The sequence below is a fragment of the Glycine soja genome, chromosome 12, assembly GCF_004193775.1.
Source record: "Glycine soja cultivar W05 chromosome 12, ASM419377v2, whole genome shotgun sequence".
In the NCBI taxonomy this organism is placed as follows: domain Eukaryota; kingdom Viridiplantae; phylum Streptophyta; class Magnoliopsida; order Fabales; family Fabaceae; genus Glycine; species Glycine soja.
The window spans coordinates 12,750,113-12,777,283 of NC_041013.1; the positions used below are offsets into that span (position 1 = coordinate 12,750,113).

General features: G+C 32.6%; 2 protein-coding genes and 1 non-coding gene across 3 annotated transcripts; all 3 read right to left on the reverse strand.

The window, feature by feature from the left end:
- Window positions 1-1,309: 1,309 nt before the first annotated feature.
- On the reverse strand, window positions 1,310-10,979 carry LOC114378212 (GTP-binding protein TypA/BipA homolog). The gene is made up of 19 exons (XM_028336765.1): window positions 10,644-10,979; window positions 10,468-10,542; window positions 9,844-9,994; window positions 9,263-9,331; window positions 8,988-9,160; window positions 8,439-8,576; window positions 6,873-6,998; window positions 6,486-6,584; window positions 6,145-6,265; window positions 5,963-6,026; window positions 5,046-5,100; window positions 4,847-4,971; window positions 4,218-4,291; window positions 3,902-3,951; window positions 3,653-3,739; window positions 2,931-2,981; window positions 2,772-2,855; window positions 1,800-1,850; window positions 1,310-1,407 (listed from the first exon to the last, which is right to left on the reverse strand). Exons 1-19 carry the CDS (start codon window positions 10,977-10,979, stop codon window positions 1,324-1,326), a joined length of 2,013 nt encoding a protein of 670 aa, XP_028192566.1. The 3' UTR covers window positions 1,310-1,323.
- Window positions 10,980-22,441: 11,462 nt separating this feature from the next.
- TRNAR-CCU lies at window positions 22,442-22,514 on the reverse strand. The gene has a single exon. It is a non-coding gene; the product is annotated as a tRNA-Arg (tRNA).
- Window positions 22,515-23,897: 1,383 nt separating this feature from the next.
- Window positions 23,898-25,917, reverse strand: LOC114379235 (rac-like GTP-binding protein RAC2). Its single transcript, XM_028337861.1, has 7 exons — window positions 25,584-25,917; window positions 25,394-25,481; window positions 25,093-25,202; window positions 24,931-24,994; window positions 24,768-24,832; window positions 24,603-24,668; window positions 23,898-24,239 (listed from the first exon to the last, which is right to left on the reverse strand). The coding sequence occupies exons 1-7, from the start codon at window positions 25,680-25,682 to the stop codon at window positions 24,138-24,140; spliced, it is 594 nt and encodes a 197-aa protein (XP_028193662.1). The 5' UTR covers window positions 25,683-25,917; the 3' UTR covers window positions 23,898-24,137.
- Between the last annotated feature and the right edge of the window lie 1,254 nt (window positions 25,918-27,171).

A 27,171-nucleotide genomic window follows, 5' to 3' on the forward strand; every position in this document is an offset into this window, starting at 1 on the left:
ATGGCACCGAAAGCTCGAGAAGATGAAGCCTAGAGGAGAGCACCAGCGGAGAAGAAGAAGAAGCGTTCGCAGAAGAAGAAGAAGCATTCGCGGAAGAAGAAGAAAAAGCATTCGCGGAAAAAGAAGAAAAGGGTGTTGCTGGGTGGGCTTTTTCTTTTTAAAATTAGCCCAAGGACATTTTTGACCATTCAAGTAAAATGCTGGGTGCACCAGCAATAGTGTTGGGTGCACCTAACAACACCCCAGAGTGAATCACCTTTTAACCGATAAGAAAGCAATAAAAATTTGCATCGTTGACACAAAGCTACCGTGTTGTCTTCCGCTTGAAATTAAAGCCCAAAAAATCATCCACACAGATGCAAGGGATTAAAAGTATTTTCATCATAATTTTCTTTATTTTTTTTTTACATACCAAACCATTTTAATTCAAATATTTTTCATTCATTTTCACTTTATTTTTTTCTATAAAAAACCTTTATTTTTTTTCCTATTTCTCTTTTTTTTTTTCTTTTCGCATCTACCTACTTTTCCTATCTATTTCTTCTCTCAACCAAATGCCCTAAAGGATGCGTATAGAGTAACATGATTCTGAATTTCTAACCTGGCTGCTATAGTTAATATTGAAATTTGGAAGTTGATTTATGTGACCAATGAATACATAACACAAACTATTGACACAAATGATTTTCATACAAAAGTCGAGAAAAAAACACAAATCAATAAAGAAATTCATTTTTGTTTTAGGGTTGATTTGATGGTGTTCAAATAGGAAAGAAAGGAATAAAAATTTTAAAAAATTTATGCAAGTCCCACCTCTTTATCTCTCTACTTTAAGTCATTTATTTTTTTATTTTTTTTCCATCTCATTCCACTCAACCAAACACACCCTCAAGGAGACATTTTAGACTTGGAGAAAGGTGATTTTGACATATATCAAACCCATAGCATCAAGCCGACCACAAGGACTAGTAATTTTTTATTTTTGAGACAACGCAAAGATTGCTTTAGGAAATGTCAAAGTAAACCATTAACTCGTGCTCAAATGAAATGCCCTTTCAGAGTAGTTATAGTTTTAATCTTTTCACCAAACGTTTTTTGATATTACATCAAAATGAGCAACTTGTTCCATTGCTAATTATTAATCACTCTTTAGAAAATACAAAATTGAGTTGCCTTACCACTACCAAAGAATATTTCTTTCTGCTACTTGAATTATGGCAGAATTTGGTAAGAAAAAAATTGCTTGAAATGACTATATACCATACACTGATTAAATTAATTTTACAAAATTTAATCGAGGATAAACTCCTGGCTTTGTCCTCTTCATTCCTTTGGCCTTTTACTCATGGCTTTACGCTTGTTAACATCAAGGTATTTCTTCCTCAAACGGATGGATTTTGGAGTAACCTTCATGAGAACAAAAGAAAATGTACGAGAAATGCAACAGTGAGATCAATCAAGAAATATTATTGTGGCCAAACGAATATCAGCTATATAAGTCAGTTGTAAGTGCTATCAATGCAGCATATATCTATGTTAAAACTTAAAAGAATCAAAACAAGAAAATACAGATAAATTTTTATAGTGTTTTGGGAATGAGACTTTTTTTAGTGTATAGTGATCTCATTAAGATTCAAACTTATAATCGCATGTGTATTACTCCAATCCCCCACCACTAGGATTGGGAATAGGAATGGGATTGACGAGCACTGGGAAATGAAGCACCCGTAGGTCCTTTTTCATCAAAAGGTATCGGAAATATTTTGTACAATGATAATAAATTGCATGCAGAAACTTACCTCAATAAGCTCATCCGAAGCTACATACCCTATAGCTTCTTCAAGTGTCATCTGCAACCAAACCACCATCATTTGTAAGTAAATATGATACATGTTAAGTTAAGCCCAAGGACTATCACAATATTGCCGCTTTCCACTAGCTGTTTTTTAATTACGTACTAAATATTTCATACAGCCACAGTGATGCCAGGTCTAAAACATACAATTAGCTAGGTTTCCTTGAGAGATTTTGCCATAAATGCACGGTGGAATCCAAGAAACCAAAGGACAGAGTGCATTGAATATTGATGGTTTGATATTTCACCATTTGATATCACACTTCAAAATTATTCCATGCTTCATTAGTTTCCATATTTGAAAACCATGCGATGTGATAAAGAAAATTAAGAAAATATTTTCAGTGTTCAGTCAGTAAAATATTTAATTGAATTTTGAAGTGAGAAAGCAGTTGTAATATACTCATACAGAAATAAACCTGATATTTAAAAAAAATGGGTTAAATTACTCAGCTGGTCCATATGAACTATTTGAGAATTTTCAAGTAGGGTCCCTAAACTTTTTTTTAATTGGATCCTTGATCATGTAATTTTTTCTTTGATTCTGTCTGATTTTTAAAACCACCATAAATTGTCATTTTCTAATGGTTTTTAGTCGTCATAAACTAGTCCCAGTGAAATGCATAAAAAACAAAAAAATAAAACTAATCCCAGGGACCTACTATTTTAGTTTAGAGACCTACTTGAATATTCCCAAATATTTTAGAACCAATTGAATAATTTAACCTTAAAAATATTAGGGCATGTTAACTCATAACTAGGTCTAATCAAATGATGAATCATACAACTAATTGCTGAATAATCATATGCATGAATGCATAAAAATCATGAACCCTACTTGGTTATGTAGTTATAAGAATTCTCATTCTAAAACGAGGAAAATGTAAGAGCATAATTTTGTCGGATAAATACATACAAGGCGCGGGGGAGTCAGCTTCACATTATCATCTTTGGTAGCAGCACGGATATTTGTAAGTTCTTTAGCCCTCACAGGATTAACCTGAAATATCAGTCTTCGTCAGTGAGTCACCAACTTTGATATAACAATTTGATTCAAGCTAAGAATATTTCTTACATCAAGATCTGTATCCCGTGAATGTTCTCCAACTATCATTCCATCATACGCCTGGAAACCAAAAATCAATACAAGTATTATAGACAGCATAAGCTTATATATGTAATAGAAGCAAAAAAACTAGATGCACATCGTTAAGTTATTAAATTTAAGCCTCAATCCTGTCAAAGTGTTTCGCCACAATTTAGGAATAAAATACCCACGTGTTTTTGGGAAGAATAATCATCACTCGATTGATAGCAAAAAATTATCTTACAGTAAAATACTCAATTTATCTTCAGGAGTCCCAAACTCCCTAGACGAATAAAAGGCAATGCAGGAAAACTTTCAAACTAGATGGACTCGAGCCATTAATGCAATGTAGTGAATAAATATTATAATATCATATAATTCCTCATTCAGATAAATTATAACTAATATAAGCAAGAAAAACATGTGGACACAGTGCTTGCTGTCAGAAATTCATCTTGAATAAATGTGTACAATGAACTCATCATCAACCCATAGTAGGCAAAAGTGCAAAACAGTACGCAAAGAGGTAACAGAGACCTTTTTTTAGGGGAATAAGGTATTGAGGATCATTAAAAGAATGAAAATTGCAATGGAGACATGAGCAGCATATTATATTTGCTTTACAAGAACTTCAGATTAAAAGTGTTGAAGAACCAGAAGGGAGTCATTAGGTATAGTACATGAAAAAGAAATAGATGTGAAGTTCTAACCTCCATTCCAGGAGTTACAAAAAGAGTCCCTCGAGCTTCTAAGCTCATCAGTGCATGAGCTGTGATTGTACCAAAACCCATTGACACCTGTTCAATTAAGCAAACAGCATTCCACAAGAAATAGAACCACACTCAATACAAGTTTAATAATTTGAAACACAGAAGTATATCATGTGAGTAGGTAGTAACTCAGTGTAATTTAATTATTTTTAAACCCTTTTAAGTAAGAATAACAACCACCAAACATACCAGTACTCCTTTCCTGACATTGCCAAGAGGGCCTCGAAAATTTTCATATGCTGCAACATTACAATAAAATGCAATTATAAAAAATAAAATACTTAAAAAAGACATCAGACGATAAACTATGCTGCATTGCAAGAGGGAAAGGCTCAAACAAACTGTGGATGGTAAAATAAGAAACAACAAAGCCCTGCTAACATAAAATCTCATGGGGGCAATTAAACATGATTTGCAGAACATATAGCAAACAAATTGAAAATTGGCATATCATTACATGCCAGTTGGAAGAAAAAGATATTAATTTTAAGCAGAGAACACATACCATGGAAAGCACGATGCATGAATCCAGTTCCACGTGTGTCACTGCTGAACACGCTCCTGTACCCAACCAGCCCCCTGAACAAACAGCATTAAGGAAGTTACTAAATTCCTTGCATGCTTCATAAGATCAGATTTCACTAGAACCATAATGCCAAAGAAATTATATCTCTGGGATCCAACCACAGTACGGAAGCAACCAGAAATCTGGATTATGTATTAGTGAGTTATGCCTTCTGGATTCAATCACGCTACCAAAAGCTATTTTTGAGAGATATAAAAACTATATAAAAATTATAATTGAGTGTTAAACTGATGTCAATAAATTGAAAGGGCACTTAGAGATTATTCTCTTGTTTCTCTTTCTTGATTGTCTAGGAGAAAGGTTATTTTAGAAAGCCACTACCACTAGGATGGAAAGAGGTTATCATCACCCTCCAAAACAGGCAAAGGATAATAAGAAACAAATAACTTAATGCGATTTCTTCAAAAACATGCATCTATAGTATTCCCATTAAATAGTTATATATTTACCTATGATAATACAATATCAACATTAATAACATTTAAGTGCTGGGAGGGAAACAAATCAAAGAGATAAGTTCAATACAAGAGAAAGATAACCAAGCTAACCTTGATGGACAAGTCAAACACAATCTAGTTCGACCAACAGTTCCTGAGACAGGACCCATGTCTGTAACCTCTGCTCGTCTATGAGACAAGGCCTCCATTATCAAGCCAACATGCTCATCATTTACCTGGAATAGATCCATTATGATGTTAGAAGTCCAAACTCTTGAACAAGCATACTATGAAGGACAAGTGGAATTACCTCAATTGTAACTTCTTCTACGGGCTCAAGCTTCTGACCGTTTTCAGTTTTATACCTAATAAATCCATAGAAACGTTCAATAAACCAGTATAAAAAGAAAAAAAGAAAATGAAAAAGGTAAGTGAGCTCAAACTCAAAAAATGCATAATATATCATTTCAAAATCAGAAATATTGAACCACCAAACATTATAAAAAAATTTGCCAGATCAAACATTTTAAATGGGTAGACCTTTCAAGATCAATTAGACAAGAAAGTTTCATACAGAATGAATGCACATAATGCAAAAATAAATGACATGCCTTCGAAACCTATGCTCAGAGACACTGCTTATTGGATGTTATTCATGAACTTCTGCATTTGTTATTAGAATCATATAGTTTCAGGAGTCTTATTAATATGTTATGTTATCATTGTTATGTAGCAGACTTATACAAGACCTATAATAGTTTAGTGTTTTTGTAAATAGGAGTATTAGGTTAGTTTTTTTATCACATTAGACTTCTATGATTTCAAAGAAGTCTAATGTGATACTAGACTTCTATGACCAAGCACTCAAGTATTAAATTCTTGTAGTCTATATTTTTTACATATAAACTGAGTTCAGTATACGGTAAATGGACACGTGTATTGGTCATGACTCATTATTCAAGCCCAAAGAGCTCTTGCTAGAGGGAGCATGTTGGAGATACATAACCCAAGCCTCCACCAAATAGCTTAAGTTTTCTTGGGAGTTTAAAAATTCAAGCTTCCATTAAAACATGAAATAATGCATACAAAGTTTCCATTAAAACATTTCCTCAATATTTAAATAGCATGCCACATCCATATGTAGCACTAGGCAAGCAAAACCACATTGTGTAAAAACTGATAATGAGACAAAATATTTGGAGCCTTGTTCAGTCCTTGAAAACTCACATTACTTTGGGTGGTGAGACAGATAACTCAAACCCTTCACGTCTCATATTCTCAATTAAAATACCTGTTAATAAAGATGCCATAATCAGCTGTGTAAGCACAGCAAATCATGGGGTTTTTATATGCATATAATAACAGTGAGGATCATCAGATCATGCAATTTCAAAGAAACAGGAACAAACCCAGCTGTAGCTCTCCTCTTCCCTGAACTTCAAATGATTCTGATAAGCCTGGAAGCACATTTATGGCGAGGTTGGTTTCAGCTTCAGCCATCAATCGGTCACCAATTCTCCCCCCAGTCAACTACAAAAAGTTCAATATTAGTCTATTTACTCTATAAGATAACCAATAAGTAAAAACATAAAAAACTGTTTATGCAAAAACTAGAGAATGAACCTTCAAAGACAACAAAAGGGTAGTTCTGAACTGGGATTTGAGAAGCATACCCAACCCAATGTTTTTTACACAAGCAAATGAAGGAGGCAAAAGAAAGTAAAAGTAAAACAAAACAAACACCAATTACATGAGAGCCATCACGACCAGCCAATGGGGAGTCGTTTACACCAAAAGTCATGGAAATTGTAGGAGGGTCCAATTCAACTGTGGGCAAAGCAGACATAACCTGGGACATAAAAACATTTACCCCAGTTACATATCAAAGTAAATGCATAATTAAAACTTTGAATTTGTACAATTAGGTTAGGTTATCTAAGAGTACTTTTAATACAAATTAAGTATAAATAAATTTTATAAATATACTAATCAATTTATGTTTATCTATTTATTGGCTTAAAAATATTTTAAAAAGATGTAAAGGCCACAGCAAATGACCAAATGGAAATTTTCTACAAGTTAAATGGCCCTAAAAATAAGGAGCCAAGCCATATAAATGTAAAGATAAATTAAATACCTCCACAGTTGCAACTGTATGGCCTATTGCTGGACTTGACAGGCCAGCAATTGATATTATATCACCAGCTCCAGCACAATCAGTTAGAACCATGTTTGTACCCTTCTTTTTCATCAGTTTCACCACCTAAAAAATGAAAAACCATATAAAATTAGAGCTGCCAGTAGAAGGCCACAATATCTTAATCTCATAAGGCAATTACTAATTAACAAACTACACTAAGCACTTCAACATTTCAGTTCAGATAGGCATTTGTAGATAATTAGTATTTTCGGGAACTACTTATCATTTCCACTACAATATAACTAAATGATTGACGTGGGTATATCTTTAAGCATTGCCTAGGGCATAGAATACATAATCTGCAGAAGAACAAAAAATATATATATCCGCTTCACATGTTTAAAACTCACAGACCCTCTTCCAAAAACAGTTGATAAAGGACATGATTGATATCTAGACATGAAAATCATTAGCCTTTTCACAGACACTGTAACTGTAAATGTTGATATCAAAATAAGTGGCAGAGCTTGGTTGGAGCGGGGTGCAGCCATGGTCCCCCTAAATTTTTTTTCTTCCTTTAACAAGTATATGAATTTTTTATGTATGATACTATAAATAATTTTAAGTATATGTATTTAACATATTTGGCCCCCTCAACATATATTGGCAAGATCCGCCACCACTGATATCAATGATGGCTTTATGGTTGATTCCCCTGCTATTCTGGTACAATTCAATGTTAATAATGTTTGGATGAAATATTATACATAAAAGGGCTACTTGCTTATGCAAGTTACTCTAAACCAGTAATAAGGAACTAAGTATGACACAAGTAGCAATAAAAGACACCCTACTAAGAATAAATGAAAAAATTATTCACTAATGCTTAAAATATTGTTGATATTCATAAGTTCATTATGTCAAATATTCTAATCATGGATAACATAGACATAAACTTTTAAAATATATACCAAGACCATGTTCTAGGGAATACACCGAAGAAAGGGAAAAAGTAAGAGTGATGATTATAAGGTAAATTAATAAATTACACATCATGGGGCATTTGGTAGGGGAGAAGTTATTTTCATACCCAGGAAACATGATTCCGGGGAAAGTTGATTCATGGGAATGTGTAAAATACGTTTGGTTAGTCTTAATATGTTTCCTGAGAATTAAAGATTCATGTAAAATACGTAACTAAAATTTTCCCTCCACTCGGGGTAAAATTGATTCCCGGGAAGCATAATTTCCTGGCAATCTTTTTTAATTAATTGCATACCAAACATGAGAATCATTTCCTGCTTTAAGATTCTTGGAAAAGTAAAAACTTTCTGTCAACCAAACACCCCCTAGCTGAAAAATTACCAAATCCATTTAGTGAGTGTTTGGTTCAGCAAAATCTCACTTTCCAATGCATGTTGAGCCCAATGCTCCTCTCACATTGGATTGGCGTTCAACGTGATGGAATGCCAAATAAAATACAGCCTTAGTTGTTATCATTTACCAACCATAGTACCAGTCTATCCATCTGCAATAAAGTTCATAGACCTACAAAGTACAAACCTTTCCATCTTCAATCTTTTCAGCCCCAGAATCTTTATTACGTAATCCATGAACCCTGTCACCAACACGAACAATCCCAGAGTATATGCGTCCGGTCAAAATTCGCCCAAGATAGAAATCTTTTTCCATCATTGAAACCTGATAAGCACTATTAAGCATGGTATTTCACTAATCCCAAGTATACATGCAAAAGAAGTACAAGGAAAAACCAATAATTCAAAGAGAATACAAGAGAAAGAAAATGAAACCAGAGCTTCCTAGAGCTATTATGATTTTAACTCGTGGGCTCCTACAATTGATTGTGACTTGTATTATTTGGATAAAGAAGTAAATTTTCCAAGTAATGAACAGGGACCACTAATAATGTACACAATAGTAAATAGAATTGAGTCATCTGAATCCTCAATAAAATTTGCATTTCATCAAAGGGAAAAGTGCATTGGAAACAAAAGAAAAGAAACACTGCATCAATAACAGAACTTGCCCACAAGGAAACTTCTCAGACAAGAGACATGTAATAATAAACTCATTGAAATTTTAAATACCAACCAGCATTTGGAAAGGTGCATCAATGCTTGCATTTGGTGGTGGAACATGTCTTACAACGGCATCAAGCAACTGTGACATATTTCTGGCATCAGCAGGAGGATCCTTGGTAAATGTGGTAGACGCCCATCCTTCTTTAGCAGAAGCATAAAGAACAGGAAAGTCTAGTTGCTCCTCTATACACACAAATAAAATAATAAAAAAATTTCAGATAATGGAGTTTACATTACAAAATAATCAAGCATAAATATAACTATCAGATATTTCAATTGCTGTACCAGTAGCACCAAGGTTGGCAAATAGATCAAACACCAGGCTCTCAACTTCATCACATGTCTCCTCACTAACTGTATAAAGAAATAAAAATTACATGAATTAGGTCCTAACTCACAACTACAAAAGTACCCAATCAATAGATGGAAATAAGAAATACCTAACCATCAACATAAATTTTATTGGCTTAATTGGTCTTCCTATTATCGTCATTTCTCAAATTTGGTCCCCCTCCCTCATTTTTTTCCTGAATTTGATCCTCCATTATTTAATTGTGCAATGTTTATTCATCCATTAACTTGACATTCAATATTTAACTGAAATGCTAACTAGTAACTATCACTCTAATGCACATTCACGTAAGCACATCCACATCAGCACTCTACTGCCACACCATCATTTCCGTTAAATTGAATGTCAAATTAATGGATGAATCAAAATTGCACGATTAAAATACCGGGAAACCAAATTCGCAGGAAAAAAAATGGGGGAACTAAATTCAAGAAATGATAATAGTAAAGAGACCAAAAGTACAATTAAGCCAATTCTATTTCATGTAATGGGCAGAGAATCATGTGATGACTACCTGCAGGACGGTCTACTTTGTTTAAAAGAAGAATAGGCCGCAACCCGTACTTCAAGGCCTTTGCAAGAACAAATTTCGTCTGTGCAAGTGGACCTTCACCAGCATCAACAACCAAAATCGCTCCCTCAACCATACCAACAACACGCTCAACCTACTCTTCAGCCAAACACAAAAGATGAGAAGAGTAGCCAGAAATCAATCACTACAACTAGTATACAGTTTCCATGAATTAATAATCACTTAATTACTTCAAAATCCACAACGACAAAACACAAAAAACAAAAGGCAAATTTTAACATTTTTTCAAATAAAAGAAAAACTTTCCAATTTGCAATCAAACATGTTATAGGGCCAGTTTAATAAACTTCTCTAGATGTACTTTTCAAAAAGCACTTGTAGGACAAGAAAATAAGAATAAATAAATGAAATGAACTTCTTCATAAGCTAAAATTAGCTTTATGCAGAAGCTAATTTGTAAAAGTTCTCTGATATAGTTTCTCTAAAAGATGATTTTTAACTTGTGCATAAGCTAATTTTAGCTCAGCTTATGGAAAAACACATTTTTTTTTTTTCTTCTCTTATTAGTTCCTGACTAATTGGAACAAATTTGATGAAAAACCTCACCTCACCACCAAAATCAGCGTGTCCGGGAGTATCAACCATGTTCAGCTCATTCTCCTTCCACGAAACAGACGTGACCTGAAAAATTCAAGCACCGTTAACGCTTTTGCATTCTCGAAGATCCGATTCGATTGAAAACGAACCGGAGACGGTGAAAAACTGGAAATTAGGGCAGGGACCTTGGAAGAGATGGTGATGCCGCGCTCGCGCTCGAGCGAGATGGAGTCCATGGCGCGCTCGTGGGGGAGGTCGGCGCCGCACTGGCGGAGGAGGCGGTCCATGAGGGTGGTCTTGCCGTGGTCGACATGGGCGATCACCGCCACATTTCGGAGGTGGCTGGGGTCGAGGGAGGAGGCGGTGGTGGCGGTGGTGGCGGCGGCGGGAGCGGCGGCGAAGGTGCGTGAGAAGAAGCGCGAGTGGGAAAACGGAGCAGAGGGAGACGAAGAAGAAGAGAAGGAGGAGGAGAAGGATTTCCTGGTGGAGGACCAGAGAGAACGAAGAATGGGACCCGCCATGATTTGGCTCTCAGCTAGCTACGATGATGTAGATGCAGCAACACCATGGAAAGGGTTTTAGCTTCTTCCCACTTCAACACAGGAACAATACTCGGAGGGTTTTAGCAAGTATGTATTATATTATTACATTAATCATATTAGTATTACTATATAATAAAAATCAGTTCTTATATAAAATGGATGGTTTGGTTATATTTTTAATCTTTTTAATTAAATAGTGTGATTTTAAATTCTCAGTTTTTTAGTTAATTGTGTTTCTCAGTTTTTAAAATAAAATAAATTGAATTTTGTCATTGATTTCTTTATTTAAAGTCTTTAAAGTATTGGTATTTTCTATTTAAAATAATTTTGAAATTCTAGAAGTTAAATTTTTTGTAAAACATCTACAATGACATGTTTGTTTAAAGTTTTTTTTTTAAAAAAAAAGTGTGCCCTTTTCAGTAAAATAAGTCATTTATGTTTTTCTGATATATTTGCCTACACTTTTATTTTCCTTGTAAAAAAAGCATTTTATTACTTTTTTAAAAAAATAATTTCTAATGTGCTCTTTAACAAAATTAAGAGTGTGTTTTATCAGAGAATTTAAATTGTTTTAATCTAAAATTCATTATTTGAATGTATTTTTTTTATGAAGAATTTAAATTTTTATAATTTTAAAGCAGATTTTTAAACAACTAAAAATGTGAAATTTTAATTTTCTTCTAAAATGTGAGAAATTAAAATTTTCTTCTTGATAGAAGAACCTTCCAAAACATTCGCGTATCTCTTTTATAACCTTCGTCCTTTCTTCCACCTGAAAGCTCCCGAAATCCTATTCTCGAACTTGCGACTCTTTCCTCACACCGATGATCCTCTTCTTCAAGAAATATTGTATCAGCTCATAGAGCGTCGATTGGGTGCAAGCGTAGGAGGACATGTAGAACTGCACTTGTCAGTCAAAGGAGCGTTGATTATCACTCAGCGGAGGTACTCACCGGCGCGGAGGGCCTAGGCCATGTCTTGTGTTGTTGTTGACTGAATGATGTGATCGGTGTGGTGGTGTATGCTATTGTGTCCCGATTCCCTTGCAACTTCTCATGCCGCATCAATATTATTCTCTTTGGAAGCATACCAATCATATATTCTCTTCTCTTTGCATTCATTTTCTTTCTCTCTCACAATTTTAATTTTTTTTATCTAAACACAAAATTTTGAAAATAAAAGAATTTCAATTGAAGTATTTGAAATTCTTTGAATTTAAAATTTCTCAGAATTTTAAATTCCCTCATCCAAACACACTCTAAAGGTTTTTCTTCTACACTCAACAAAAATTATCCTACACCCAACATAATTTTTAAAATTCCAACCTTATCCATGTTTATTTCTTCTTCTTCTTTGGTTCATTGTGTTTTTTCTCTTCATACATCATTCTCCGTTTTGGGTGAGCTCCTCCTTCGTGGTTGGTTTGGTGGAGATGCACAGTTAGTTCACAGTTCATGATTATCGTCGCGGTGCAACAATGAAGGAGGTAAGTTTTTTCCATTTACGATTTGAAGTTGGATTTGTGAAAATCCGTAATAAACATACAGATTGACAATCTGTATAAGTTATACGGATTCTCAATCCGTATAACCTAAAAAAAATTATTTTGAATGTTTTTTTTATAAATTTAGTTATATTTTTAATATATATGTGTAAATATTATTACATTAAGTAGTTTATGCAAGTGTATAAAATATGAAATTTTAGATATAAAATTTCATATATATGCTTATCAATCTCAATGTAATATATTAGTATATGCAATAAAAAATAATAATAAAATCATGTGATAGTATATATTAAAAAACATATTAATTGATATATCGACATACCTATCTAGTGTAAAAGATTCTAAAATAAGTTTCAACATAGAAGTTTTTTAAAATAAATAACTTATTTGTAAATAATTACAATTATGTATGGGTTTTTTTTAGGTGTTGTTAGTTTGTCATTGATTTTTTTAATATTTTATTAAGATGGACAAAGATCATTGGAGATATGATAACATAATCTCTGAAGAAGTTAATATAAGTGAAGACAATAGAGAGGAACCTGGTGTGTTTAAAAATATTGATTGTTTTGATGTCTTCAATATTTCTCATATATTGACTTTGTATTTTGTTAAAGTAAGTAAATGAATGTCCCTTGAAGACTAAATATGTATTATCCTTTTTGTAGGTGTTTGCTACCCGTGATGACGTTTTGCATTAGGCTTGCTCTGTTGCGTATGATATCAGTTTTGTAGCGATGATAATGAGGTCAGACACATATACTGGAAAGAGAGAAAGGACCTCATATGTTTTAATTGGTTGTGAGAAGAGTGAAAAATATAGGACATACAAGAAAGATTTAGTACGAATAGTGACTGATAATAGAAAATGTGGGTGTCTTTTTAAGTTACAAGCAAAACCAGTGTTGGGAGGTGAGGATGGATGGTGAAGTCAATATGTGGGAGTCATAATCATGCATTGGCTAAGTCATTTGTTGGATATTCATATGTTGATCGATTGACTGAGGATGAGAAGATTATTATTGATGATATGACAAAGTCAATGGTCAAACCAAGGAATATTCTTCTCACTTTGAAGGAGCACAATGTCGATAGTTGTTTAACAATGAAGCAAGAATGCAATGCAAGATATGTACACTGTTATTCTATAAGAGGCAGTAATAGTGAAATGCAACAACTAATGAAGCTTCTTGAACGCGATCAGTATATCATCGGCATAGACTAAAAGATGATGATGTTGTACATGATGTATTTGAGAGTTATCCAAATGCAGTGAAATTAACCAATGTCTGTAATTTGATATTTCTCATAGATAATACCTACAAAACAAACAGATGCAGGCTGCCTTTACTTGACATTGGTGGTGTGACACCTACTGGGATGACATTTTCAACTACATTTGCCTATTTAGAGGGAGAACGTATAAACAATGTTGTTTGGGCTATAGAACAGTTTCGAGGTATATTTTTTGAGACGTGATACAATGCCTCGAGTTATTGTTACTGGTAGAGATTCAACATTGATGAATGCAGTGAAAATTGTTTTCCCTGAGACAACTAACTTGTTGTGTCGGTTTCAAATTGATAAGAATGTGAAGGCGAAATGTAAAACCATTGTAGATAAAAAAAATGCATAAAATTATGTCATGGAAGCATATGAGAGTTTGGTGGATAGTCCTTCTGAGCAAGAGTTCGATGACTGCCTTATGAAGTTTGAAATTGCTTGCTCACCATGGTCAATGTTTGTTGACTATGTCAAACAAACATGGTTGATTCCCCACAAGCAAAGATTTGTTAAAGCCTGGAAGAATAAGGTGATGCATCTAGAAAACAGAACATTGTAAATGTATATTGGTTTTAATAACAACACATCAATGGATAAAAATAATTGTTTGTGTTTACTTGTTTTTGTTTTTCAAATGCAGAATTGAGTCTGCACATTGGGCCTTAAAAAAACTACTGTAAAATAGTCTTGGAGACCTATGTAGTGTTTAGGAGGTCATGAACAACATGATCACTCTACAACACACTAAAATTAAGGCATCTTTTGAGACAAGCACACATATGGTCAAATATGTTTTTAAAGTTACCTTATACAAGAGACTAATTAGCATGGTATCAAGGTATGCGTTAAACTAGATTATTGTTGAGTTTGAGTGTGTAAATTATGTTGGCATTGATAGTTATCATTGTGGATGTATAATGAGAACTACTCATGATCTTCCATGTACATGTGAGCTAGTTAGATATTTTCTTGGTAGCATATCAGTTGACACAATCCATATGTTTTGACAGAGGCTATGTTTTTCAGACCAAGGTTTATCTAAGCCCGAAGTCAGCATAACCGAAGAGATGGATGTCATATCCAAGCAGTTTGAAGAGCTTGATGTATGTGGAAAAGTGACTCTAAAGAGTAAACTTCAGAAAATTGTCTACCATGATCAAAATTCTATGTGTGCTCTTCCTGAAAAGGTCAAAACAAAAGGTGCTCAAAAGAAACAGATGATCAAACAACAAAGATCAATGAAGCCTGATTCATCTTACTGGGATTATGTGGATGCATTACATTATGTGCAAAATAACAATTCTTTAATGAAATGTTGTGCATCATCATCTGAACAACCAAAACCAAAGAGGAATATGCCAATGTTGGATCAATTTCATTCATGCATTCATGATTTCATTGAAAACATTGTCGATGTCTAAGTTGATGGTAATTTTGGATATCGTGCAATTGCTGGCTTATTAGGTATGGGTGAAGATTCATGGTCTTTGGTTCTTAACCATTTGATGAGTATATACATTTGCTTGGTGACATAGACAAATATGAGGAGTTAAAGCGGTCTCTACTTGTTGATGGATTATCTATTGTATATTAGTTTTTTTGTTATGTATTCATGGATAAATTTTTTTGTAAATAATCCTAATTAAAATTGTTACGTGCAAGTTACCATGAATAAGAAGATGAATATAACTGATATAGGTTATGTGATTGCATCAAGGTATAACGTCATCCTTGCTTCTCTTTCTCTCCAACAAAGCATGACATTTTTTCCTCTTAGAAATCAACCACCGAGAGATAGTTATGTACATCACATTATATGTATTGGTCATGTGTATGCCAATCATTTTGTTAAGGTATAACAATGACCATCCTGGTTGTTAATTTTTTATTATAACATGTGTTATGAATGTTTGAATGTGTATTTGTCTATATAACATGTATTTTTAAGAGATGGTTCCCTTGCCGTGAACAACTTTGTTATGGTCAACACATTGTCATTATCAAGCAAAACAGTGACCTACTCCTTATATTAGTAGAATGCACCAGTATACCAATTTCATGAGGTTGACCACATAATATGTTGATTTATGATAAGATTGAACCTTTTGTTATTGTTTGGACAATGTTTGTAACTTACATAGTTGTCACAACATGAATAATGCATGTAATGCAGCAATTAACATGTTTTTGAATGGACGTTCATATAATTATTTTTGTTATGTATTCATGAGTTGTAGAAATATTTAGATTAGAAAAAAGGCAGGTTTACCAAACATAAAAGGAAGAATTATTTATGGGGTTTATGGTTTACAAGGTTTAGGGTTTAGGGGGTTTGTGATTTACGAGGTTTAGGATTTAGGATTGACTTATTTTAGGGTTTATGAATTAGGTTTTAGGGTTGATATGTTTTACGGTTTATGATTTATGGTTGATATATTTTATGGATTAGGAAGGACTTCTGGTTCTAACCATAATCTACAAATTTTCACATTAATATCAATTAATGTCATCGTTCAAATAACATTCGAGTTTCATATTTCATAACAATTTTTTTTCATTCTATTACTCAAAAACTAACTAACAAATTTACTAATAAATCTTCTAAAATCCTATTGTATTATTAAATATAGTATATTTTAAAAAATATAATAAAAACATTTAAATTAACCTTAAATGATTAATCTAGCAAACTAAAATATATCATCAAAATAAAACTACAAATTTATTTTTAGTATTTTATAAATTACTATTTAAAAATTCATAAATAAGTATTTAATTATTTGATAAATCAATGTACAAATTCATTTTTAAAATTTTATATTTCAAATCACTATTTTGTGCAAACTAAAATATATGATCAAAATCAAAGTATAATTTTATTTTTAATCATTAATAAATGACTATTTTAATACTTTTATATATTTATAAATGAATGAAGAAATTGGTTTATATATTTATTATACTTCAAATCACTATTTATATAGATATTTAATAATATTAATGTAATAATATTTATATAAATATATTAATAAGAAACATTTTTATTATACAATATTACCTATTTTTGTTTAAATAAATTTTTAAAAATATACATTATAAAAAATGGAAATTTTTTTATTTAACTATTTTATAAATAACTATTTAAAATATATAAAAGTATTAAAATAGTTTTTAATAAATTAAAAAACAACAAAATTTATACAATATTTTTTAAATAAACAAAATTATTAAATGAATTATTTATTAAATAAAACATATATAAAACTAACAAAAACACGGATTGAGAATTCGTATAATCCATACGGATTGACAATCGGTATAAATTATACATAATTGTAATCTGTATGGATCATACGGATTGACAAATCATATGATCCATACGGATTGTTAATTCGTATGATCCATACGCTAATCTGTATTCTCATGCGGATTCCATTTCACATGTCCCATATGGATCTGTATGGGTTTTACGCAGTCAAACAATTAAAAAAAAAACACAAACAAATACTCATGGCGGGGAGGTGAGATGAATGGTGAAACTCAATGGAGGGGAGGGGACATGCTCGCAACGCAGCAAGGAAGGAAAGGAAGAGTTGTGTCGCGACGTAGCAGGAAAGCAAAGGAGGACTTGTGTCCCATGAATGGTGTGTGGAAGGGTTAGGTGTATTTGATTTTTAACTTAAGGGTGCTTTTGAAATTTCACTATTATACTAGGTGTAAAAAAACTTTTAACGGTGCAAGAAGAATATCCCCAAAATTAAATGTGGCTTTTTTGTTTCTACCCAATAAGCCATGCATACCAAGATACTTGCCATCACCCGCACTTTCCCTCTCCGAGTCCAACAATAACGTCCTTGTGATTTCACATTACCACTAAAAGTAACATTTGATTTGTGCAAATTTACCGCTTGGCCAGACGTCTTCCATAAAAAAGATGAGACACAAGGAGCACCTCTACAAATTCTTACACCAAACATATGTCTCATTAGGGGTGTGAAAAAAATCGGTTTGGATTGAATCGGATTATAAATGAACTTAAATCGAATTAGTTTTTTCCTGAACTAAGTGTACTATTTTATAAAACCAATTTGATTAATCGAATTGTTTCTTCAAAACAAGTTTGGTTAACTGAACTGATTTTCATTTAAATTATTTTACTTAAAAAAAATACTTCGAAAATCAGTTCAAAACTTATTCGACTCTTATAACCAGTTAAAAACTAATTCAGTTCAAAATCAGTTTTTTAAAATCAGTTCGATTTTGAACCAGTTTTTAAATTAATTTATCTATTTGGATATAAAACCGAACTGATTAAAATAATTCAAAATCAATTCAATTCAATTTTTTTATCAAACTAGTTTTTACACACTGCTATCTCCCATACTCTTAGCTTTCTTATCAATGAAGAGAGTTATTCTGTAGAAATTATGAACAAGTAAAGAGATACGAGATCACCTTAATGCAATCCCCTTCCGAAAATGATCAGACCCACCAAATCTTCATTCACCGTAATTAAGTAGGATATAGAGGTCACACATAACATAGTATAACTATTCCACTTTGGATCAAACCCAAGCTTACAAATCAACTACAAAAAAAGAAAAGAAAATTGATTATAATAAACAAAATATTTGTAAGAGAATGAGACTCATTAGCCTTTTAGTTTTCGTGGACCTCACACTAACGTTGTACTTGGTGGCGAAAAGATAACAAAAAGGAAAAGCGTGGAAATAAGAGAGACCAAACAAACTGAGTCTATTTGGTATTTATGATAGGTCCACTAGAATCTATTTTGATACAAAAGTACTAAGAAATGACAAAGAAATGTGTAAAGACTCTACCTATATAATTAATTTTGTATAACATTGTATTACTTGGTACCAGCCCGTCTGTCTCTTGTTTTGGCTTAATTTGTATCATTCCATGAAAATTCACTAACCCTGTGTTTGGATGGGAAAATTTAACTAGGTAAAGTATTTCAACAGAGATATTAAATTGCCTTTCAATAATCTAATATGTTTGGATGGGGTATTTTAAAAGTAATTAAAATGCTGTCATTTTTACAAAGTATTTTAATATACTAATTTGAGAGAATTTGAAATTCTCATTAAAAAGCAAAGAAATTAAAATTCCCCGTAACCCTCTCTCAGCACACCACGAGCGCTCTCTCTCTTATCGCACGCACACCACGAGCTCTCTCTACCTCTCAGCACACCATCACAAGCTCTCTCTCTATTTCCCTCTCAGCAGCGTCACGAGCTACCACTCCTTCTCCGTGGCTTTTCTTCTTCTTGCTGGTAAGTTCCTCTCTCCCTCACTCATCTCTGTTTTTTTTTTCTTTTTTCAAGTTTATGTTTGTTTGATTTTGATTTCATTTTTGTAGTTATAAGGGTTGCTTGATTTTTTTGATTTATGTTTCGTTTTCTATTTTATTTATTTTGTTTTTGTGATTTTGATATGTTGGTGGGTGTGAATTGAATGGATTTGGAGTTGAGATAGATTGTGAGCACCATATGTTTGTGAATATGCGTCAAAGAGAAATAGAGAAACAAATCTATTTGAATTTCTTGAACTGTATGTTTTATGAAGCACAAACCACTGCAACCAACTCTAGATCTATTTGTTTTATGAAGCATCTCTTCTTATCTAAACAACGATTTCATGATTGCAACTTCCACTTTATGCTGCCCATCATTATAATTATTTGCGTTATGGGCAGAACAAACCTTGTTGCTACCATGGATTGCAGACATGTCCTATTGCTTCCTTTAAAATTTGTCCAACTTTGCTTTCCATTTTTTGGTTTTAGATCTCTTTTTAGTTTATGTTTTTACTAAGCATTTAGTCCTTTTAATTTTTTGAAATTGTTGTAGTCCAATTGAATTGTTCCAAGTCAACATAAATTAATTGAGCTCAATCCAATCTTTGACGTTTTGGTCCTTAAAATTGAGTTTCTCCTTGTGAAACGTTTGCAACATGCAAACTTGCCAAATGACAATGGCAAAATGAAAGAGAGGTATAGAAAACTTGGAGAGTAAAAGGGAACCACAGGGAATATACACAAAGATAGAGCACTAGATAGTGGACCTTGGAGAGTTACAAGTGATTAGGTTGCAATTTATAACAAGCACACTTACTCTTTTGAGTAACTTCATGAGTGCATGGTGACTAGGTTCTACTGCAACCTTTTGTGAACCAAGGCTTTCCATGTCATGCCTTCAATTCATTAGGAGCCGCCCACTTGGTAAAACTTGGTCACTGATCAGAGTAGTGGCTGGTTGGGTAGTTAACAACACCTCCTTGAAGCAAGTATGAACAAGTTTACCCTCTTCTTAAGGCACATGATTTTGAAAATGTTATACCTTTGTTGGGTACATATATATTTTTCAGCAAGTCTGTGTTTAGAGTTCAAACCTTAGAAGACCATTGACCCTTTTGTGAACTCATTCATGAGTTTAGGCACATGATTTTGAAAATGGTATGTATCCCTGTGTTGTGTGCACTTTTTTAAGAAACTCCAAGCTAATGACCATGGGTATCTGACTAATCAGACCACTGTTAAGAAACCAAGAAGGTAACTAAAATAGAAAAATAAACCCAACTGAATGAAAAGAATACTGTCTTTTTATTCAGTTCTAAGAAATTCACAGCCAGAGTCAATGGCTCCTAGACAGACTATGCCTTTGTTTGATTTAAAATTATGAAAGTACTTCTACAAATTCCAATATAAAACTGCAAGTTTCAATAATATTAATTTTTTTTAGGATTAAGACCATTATTAAGAAGAAAAGGTTTGTTGTTTTAAGAGTAAAAATACTTTTTAACTCTCCCAACTTCAATCCAAACATTCATTATATCTCTGCTAATTCTCCAAACTGGAGTAACATATAGGAGTATTCCCCCCCCCCCCCCCCACGTGCTCAATGCCTGTGCATAGTTGATTATTATTTTCAAGTGCAGGAAAAGATTAGAAAATGTTAACACCTTCTAATACTTGCTAAACCTTACCAGGTAATATCTGATACGTTAGTCATCCTATTCTTCAATCCTTCCTGTTTTTATTAAGTTAATCCAAACTCTTGCTGCCATTCATGAGAAGCTAGAGTGTGGATTCATCATCTAATTTATATCTCAGCAATGCCATTCTTTTTCTTGTATTTATTTATTTTCCATCCTCTTTGTTTTCTTGCCTCAGACTAGAAGGTGCTCTTTCTGTATCAGTGGATAGAGGCATATGGGTAAATGGCTTCAAGTGAGTGGACTTATTTGGGGAAGTTGGTAATTTATTACTGTTAAGGAGACCATGAGTGCCAAGTATTTAGTGTTTACAGGATATTCTTTAGGTTGATTTCCTTCCTTCCTAAAATAATTGTTCATGGTGTTTCTCCTCTTTAGTCAAATTTGAATGGTCGTTATCTATGATTCAGTTTTCATGCATGCCTTTTGATGGCATTTCAACTCACCAAGCTTATAACCTTCATCTTTCATGCATTTTTGGGCAATGTCAATGGATTGGTATTGTAGATATCAAATAAGCATATGTAAACTAGTTATTTGTTTCCTCAAGAAAATTAAATTGTCCAGATGGGGATCATTTTGTAGGCCTATAAAGTATTGAATGGAAAATGGTGAAACCTGATGAATAATATATGAGAAATTGATGGATTTTTTTTAATGATGTGGAAGTGGCAATGGTGGTTGTATTAATGTATATTCTGTAAGTAAAAAAAGAAAGTCTGGCTAGATGTAATAGTGTAGTACACTTTTTCTTTTTTGGAAGGTCGAGGGGAAGACTTATTCTGATCACACACATCTTACATCAACTCTAGGTTTTGGTCTCCTGCTATGCCTGTCAATAGCTACTCTTCCCAGTCAAGTCGTCCTTGACATGCTACTTGCAGTTTATGATAATGAGAACTACTATTAAATTTAACTTGAAAAAAGAAAAGAACCTGACAGAGTTGTGACTTCTGAGTTCTGACCCTACTCTCTTTCACATATTTGTATGCATATGTATCTCTAATGTCTTCTCTCCCTTCCCCATGCAAATATCTCCAAATGATTAAAAGCATGTTTGGTTTCATGTAGAAACCACCCTAAACCTTGCTTGTGTATGAAAAGAAACCTCAAACACGGTGGAATCCTGTTTGGCACAGTTTCAGGCAAAATTAAGTTTGTTCTGAAATGTAGTTTTGACTCCTTAAATGCTGAAGCAACATTTTTGTTACTTTTGCATTAGGGGAGAAATGTTCATTTATGATTTTGTGTCTTTTTTTATGATTTTTGTTACTTTTGCATTAGGGGAAAAATGTTCATTTATGATTTTCAATTTTCAAATTATAAATTTGTGTCTTTTTTATGCCTAGTTGAGCTCATATTTTTACTATAGTTATTTGTCTTTCCTAGAAATCTTTAACTTCCTCATCCAAACACATGTAATCGAATTAATTAATTATCTCATTATTCAAGATTATCATTTTTTTATATTTCTCTTTTTGAATCAAACATTTCTCAATTTACTCTATTTCTCACCTATTTTTAGGTATAATATTTTTTTTATCTATTCTTTTAGTCTTATCAAATGAAGGATAACTCTTCAATCCTCCCTTTTAACTAATAAATCAAAACATATTAACTATCAAAACATCGCGCCAGGTAGGGGTCGAACCTACGACCTTCTGCTTAGGAAACAGACGCTCTATCCACTGAGCTACAAGCGCTGTTTTAATAGCGTTTTCACAGGTTTAGTATATACTATATTAAGTTTGTCATGTTCAGTCGAAATCCATGGTCTCTGCTCCTACCATTGGCTGGTAAGCCTAAGCTTTGATAAAAGGAGAATGCCTAAAAAACTCGAAGCGCGCCAGGTAGAGTCGAACCTACGACTGTACCATCATTCTACCCTAAAAATGGTTACTGTACCGTGTGTGTGTATATATATATATATATATATATATATTTTTTTTTTTTTTTTCATTTAAACCAGATATATTATTCATTGTAGGATGCAATCTTATTTCAATCCCATATAATTATTATGAGGGACAAAGTTATATTCCTTTTAAGTATTTAATAAAGTTGTCTAAACAAGATTCAAATTTAACATCTCTAAGATAAAATAACTACCTATCAATTAATTCACACATTTGGTGATTATTGTATTTTTTTTTCTTCAATACATAATGGTTATTATATTGCATATACATTTAGATTTATATTCACAATGAATTTTTTGAAACTACAATTACTTTGAAATAAGTTAGCATTGATTTTAAATAAATATAAACATGTTTTTTTCAACATAAAAAAGTTTAGGTGAGTTACTTGAGTCCTAAAGATTCATAAGGATAAAAATATATCTCAACATTTAATAAGTACTTATAAAAGTATTTATAGATTAGTCACCAATGATATCTCCACATAGTAGAAATCGAATTCACGTTTTTGTGGAATATAAATTTATTTTTTATCAAATAGATTAATCATTTCGGTATATATAAATGTTTTAGGTTTACTTATACTTTGAGGAATTAATTTTTAGTTCAGAATAAATTGAGTAAAATAATAATTTTAGGTAAATTTTATATTAAATAAAATATTTTATATTATGTTTTAATACTAACTTACTTTTAAAATAAAAAATATCAAAACATAAATCATGTTTTAAAAAATCAATTATATCCTAAATTAATTTTATTGTAGATGAATCTTACATACGCCCCAGACACATGCTTAGTATTTTAGTTGCGGTTCTCCAAGAGCATACCTTCTTTTATTCAAGTTATGTGAACTAAACTTACGATGCTCAAACTATGATTAACCAACCCATCATCATTTTATATTAAATAATTGCACAAATCCTTGCATCACACGGTTATTTTATATTCACCTTTTCATCTCATAAAGTAAATCAAAACAATAATGAGACAACAATTCTACGGGCATTATTAAATCCGAATTCAAATTCCAGAATGGCTTGTTTAATTTGCAGCTGTATCTAATCACTCATAAGTACCAATAATAGGCTACTAGATTAGGTTGGCATTTATGACATTAAGAACTTATCATTTCAATTTAGGTAGGTTCATTGAAAACACAAGAACTCAGATTTGAAGCATGTTATGTGATGTATATCATATAATCTTGAGTTGAGTCTACTTTCATCAAATAGACATATTAGAGAACAATATAGTATAGTTTACAGTACTTATATGTTCTAATGGATTCATGAATCAAAATGAAAAGAAAAAGAGAATCCCGGGAAGAAGGATCTGAATGTTACAGGATGGGAATTTAACTTGAACAATACCACTGCAACTGCAATTGCAATTCAACAACTTGAATCAGAGGAAAACACAAGGCGTGTTCTTCTTCTTTCCTTTTTTCTTGGACTTAGGTGGTTGCAAAACAACCTTGATTGCAGCATCAAACACGGCCTTCACATTCTGAAACATTTCATCAAAGACATAAAATTAGTCCAAGATCCTTACTGCCAAGTGCCAAGTTTGTACTTTGGGGAGCTTTTCTATAGTGTTGATTTTCAAACAGTTGCAAAACTTCTGTTGAAAGATTCATACTCCACTGTCTTATTTTATATATATATGCTTCTAATTTTAAATATATAATTATGATTATGATTATAATCTTCAAACTGATAATTATATGTAACTAAAGCATAATCTTCAGGTCCTGGCTTTGAGCCTTTGACAGGTAATTTGACATATTCTTCTATAATGATTTCTTTAGTGGCCTAACACGTTAAAAACTAGCTAGTTTGGCTACATGCATCTTAACAAAGAAATCAGAACCTGCTGAGTCTTTGAGCTGCACTCTATGTACACAGCAGCACCAATTGCCTTCTTCAGTTCTTCTCCCTGCCCAACATTTTGTGGGATTTAGGTTTGGAACCAAAAATATATACCCTATTCTTCCATGACTCCAACAAGAAAATGTGTCAATTAGAAATGACTTGCCTGGGCAGTAGCTATAGCTGTGGTTCCAGGATGATCAATCAAATATTGCCTGTCTTCCCTCAAATCTGTAATCAACCAAAATGAAATGACAATTACATGGTAAACTACTAGCTTAAGCAAGTGATGCCAAATCATTCAGTAATTATGTAGTTTTAGATGATACCAAGTTTAGTTCCAACCAGTACAATAGGCACAGTTGGGGCATAATGTCTCAATTCAGGAATCCACTGTATAAAATTGGCCTAATGTCAGATTCAGTGGCCTGATATTTGTACTAAACAACAGATTCTTTGTTCCTTAAGAGACAGAGATTGGTGATTAGAACCTTTTTAGATATATTTTCATAGCTGGCTTTGCTGATGAGGGAAAAGGCCAGCAAGAACACATCTGCTCCTCTGTAACTCAATGGCCTAAGCCTGTTGTAATCTTCCTGTCCTGAAATCGTGAAGCAAAAATGAAAGAGTAAAGAGTATCACATACTCTACATGAAGAATTAAGAAGTATGATTTCACAGTTCACAAATATGCAGTGGTAGAAATCATAATAATGTTCACTTATATGCATCTGGTAATTGCCTTGAAGGTACCTTACAAGGCAACTATTTTTTTATCATATGTAATGCTTACCAGCAGTGTCCCACAATCCCAGGTTAACTGTGCTGCCATCAACCACAACATTTGCACTGAAATTGTCGAAAACTGTAGGAACATAATCCTTGTTTTTTTCCCCACAAAAACAAGTGAGTTTCTTGTTGATAAAACAAACAAAATTTGCATGTTGAAAGCACTAAAACATCATGATCATGCCAAGTCATACCGTGGGGAAAGTGTTGCTAGTGTAAGAGATAAGCATGCAAGTCTTTCCCACAGCCCCATCACCAACAGTGACACACTTAATAAACCGTGTTGTGCTCATCTTTCACTAATGCTGCATCTACCACTTTCTTCCTTCCATCACTGCAAGCTCCTATCCTATATTTTTTTTACTTGAAAATTTGGAACCAAAACTAAAGGGTAACTAAGTGAGGATCAGTGGGGACAATTCGAATTTTGAATAGAAATGGAGGGGGAGAGAGGAGCATTTAATAAGGCAAGCCCTTTTGCACCAACTTTAGTGTGTCCCTTTTATCTTTACCATTATTGCATTTGGCTTTCTGTTTCTTTAAGGGGAAGGCCAAAAAGCATTAGGATCATTGATCAAAGGATGATGCGTTTGGTGCTCGAACCGTGCTAGTAGTTTAAGTATTGCACAAGGGAGATCAGGGTGAATAATAATGAGTATTTAGTGAACTTTGCTTGGCTAAATTGGCAACCCAATTAAGAACTAATGCCATAAATGATAACCAAGACCAAGAGGATCAGTTTACGCAAGGCCAACAAGAAAAGCTGATGGTTAAAATATTGCTTTGTGAGTTTAGTGGTGTCAAATGTGCAATATTTGAAGAATAAATGATCTATTGGTCACACCGAATTACATGTGGTATCGTGACTTTTTGTAAATTAAGAGGCAAAATTTGTGAAAAGCCACTACTTTTATTCAACGAGAAAATACTAACATGCACACATTTTCTCTTCTATTTCACTACCATTTTGTTTCTTTTTTACCCAAATCTTTTTAATTTTTCTATTTACTTTTTCGTTATATCATTTGTAATATTTATCATTTTATCTCTCTTTTACCTTGCTTCTTAGCGTAAGCATGCTCGAGCTGTGTAAGTTTCAGTAATAGGAATTATCTAGTATGTTTTGTTAATCATGCATACGAGAATTCCTTGCTCAAAAATAATATACTCATTTGTACATTTATTATAAAAAAAAAATTGTTTCACACATATTTCAAAACTTGTGACTTGTAATTATGATAAGAAATTTTTTAAAAGAAAAAAAATCTAATTTAGTTGTGAAAGAATAATCTGAATAAATAAATAATTATGGGTCACAAACTGTTTTGGAAAAAAACTATCATCTACCAGAGGAGGCAATCATGCTCAAGTTGTATATGATTATTACGGGTGACAAAGTTTTCATTCTAAATATTTAAGATAATTGTATATTAGACTCAAACTCAAGATTATTGGTTAAATTAAACCAGTTAGATTTTTCAACAAAAATTAATCATCAACAAAACCAATAAATACTATATATATATAATAAAATGAATTAAGCTTTTTTTGAACTTATAACTTACTTTTAAGTTAAGGTTGAAAACAAGAGCTTTAAAAAAGAAGTGCCAACTTGTTTGTCAATTTTATTTTTTAACTTATAAGATGTTTTTAAGCTAAAAGTTGTTTGGTAAAAAATTTCAAAAGTTTTAGTTTTAACTTTTAACTAAAACTAGTTATCTTGTCAGATAAAAATACATATTTATAAAAAAAATATAAGGTGTATTATTAATTTAATTTACA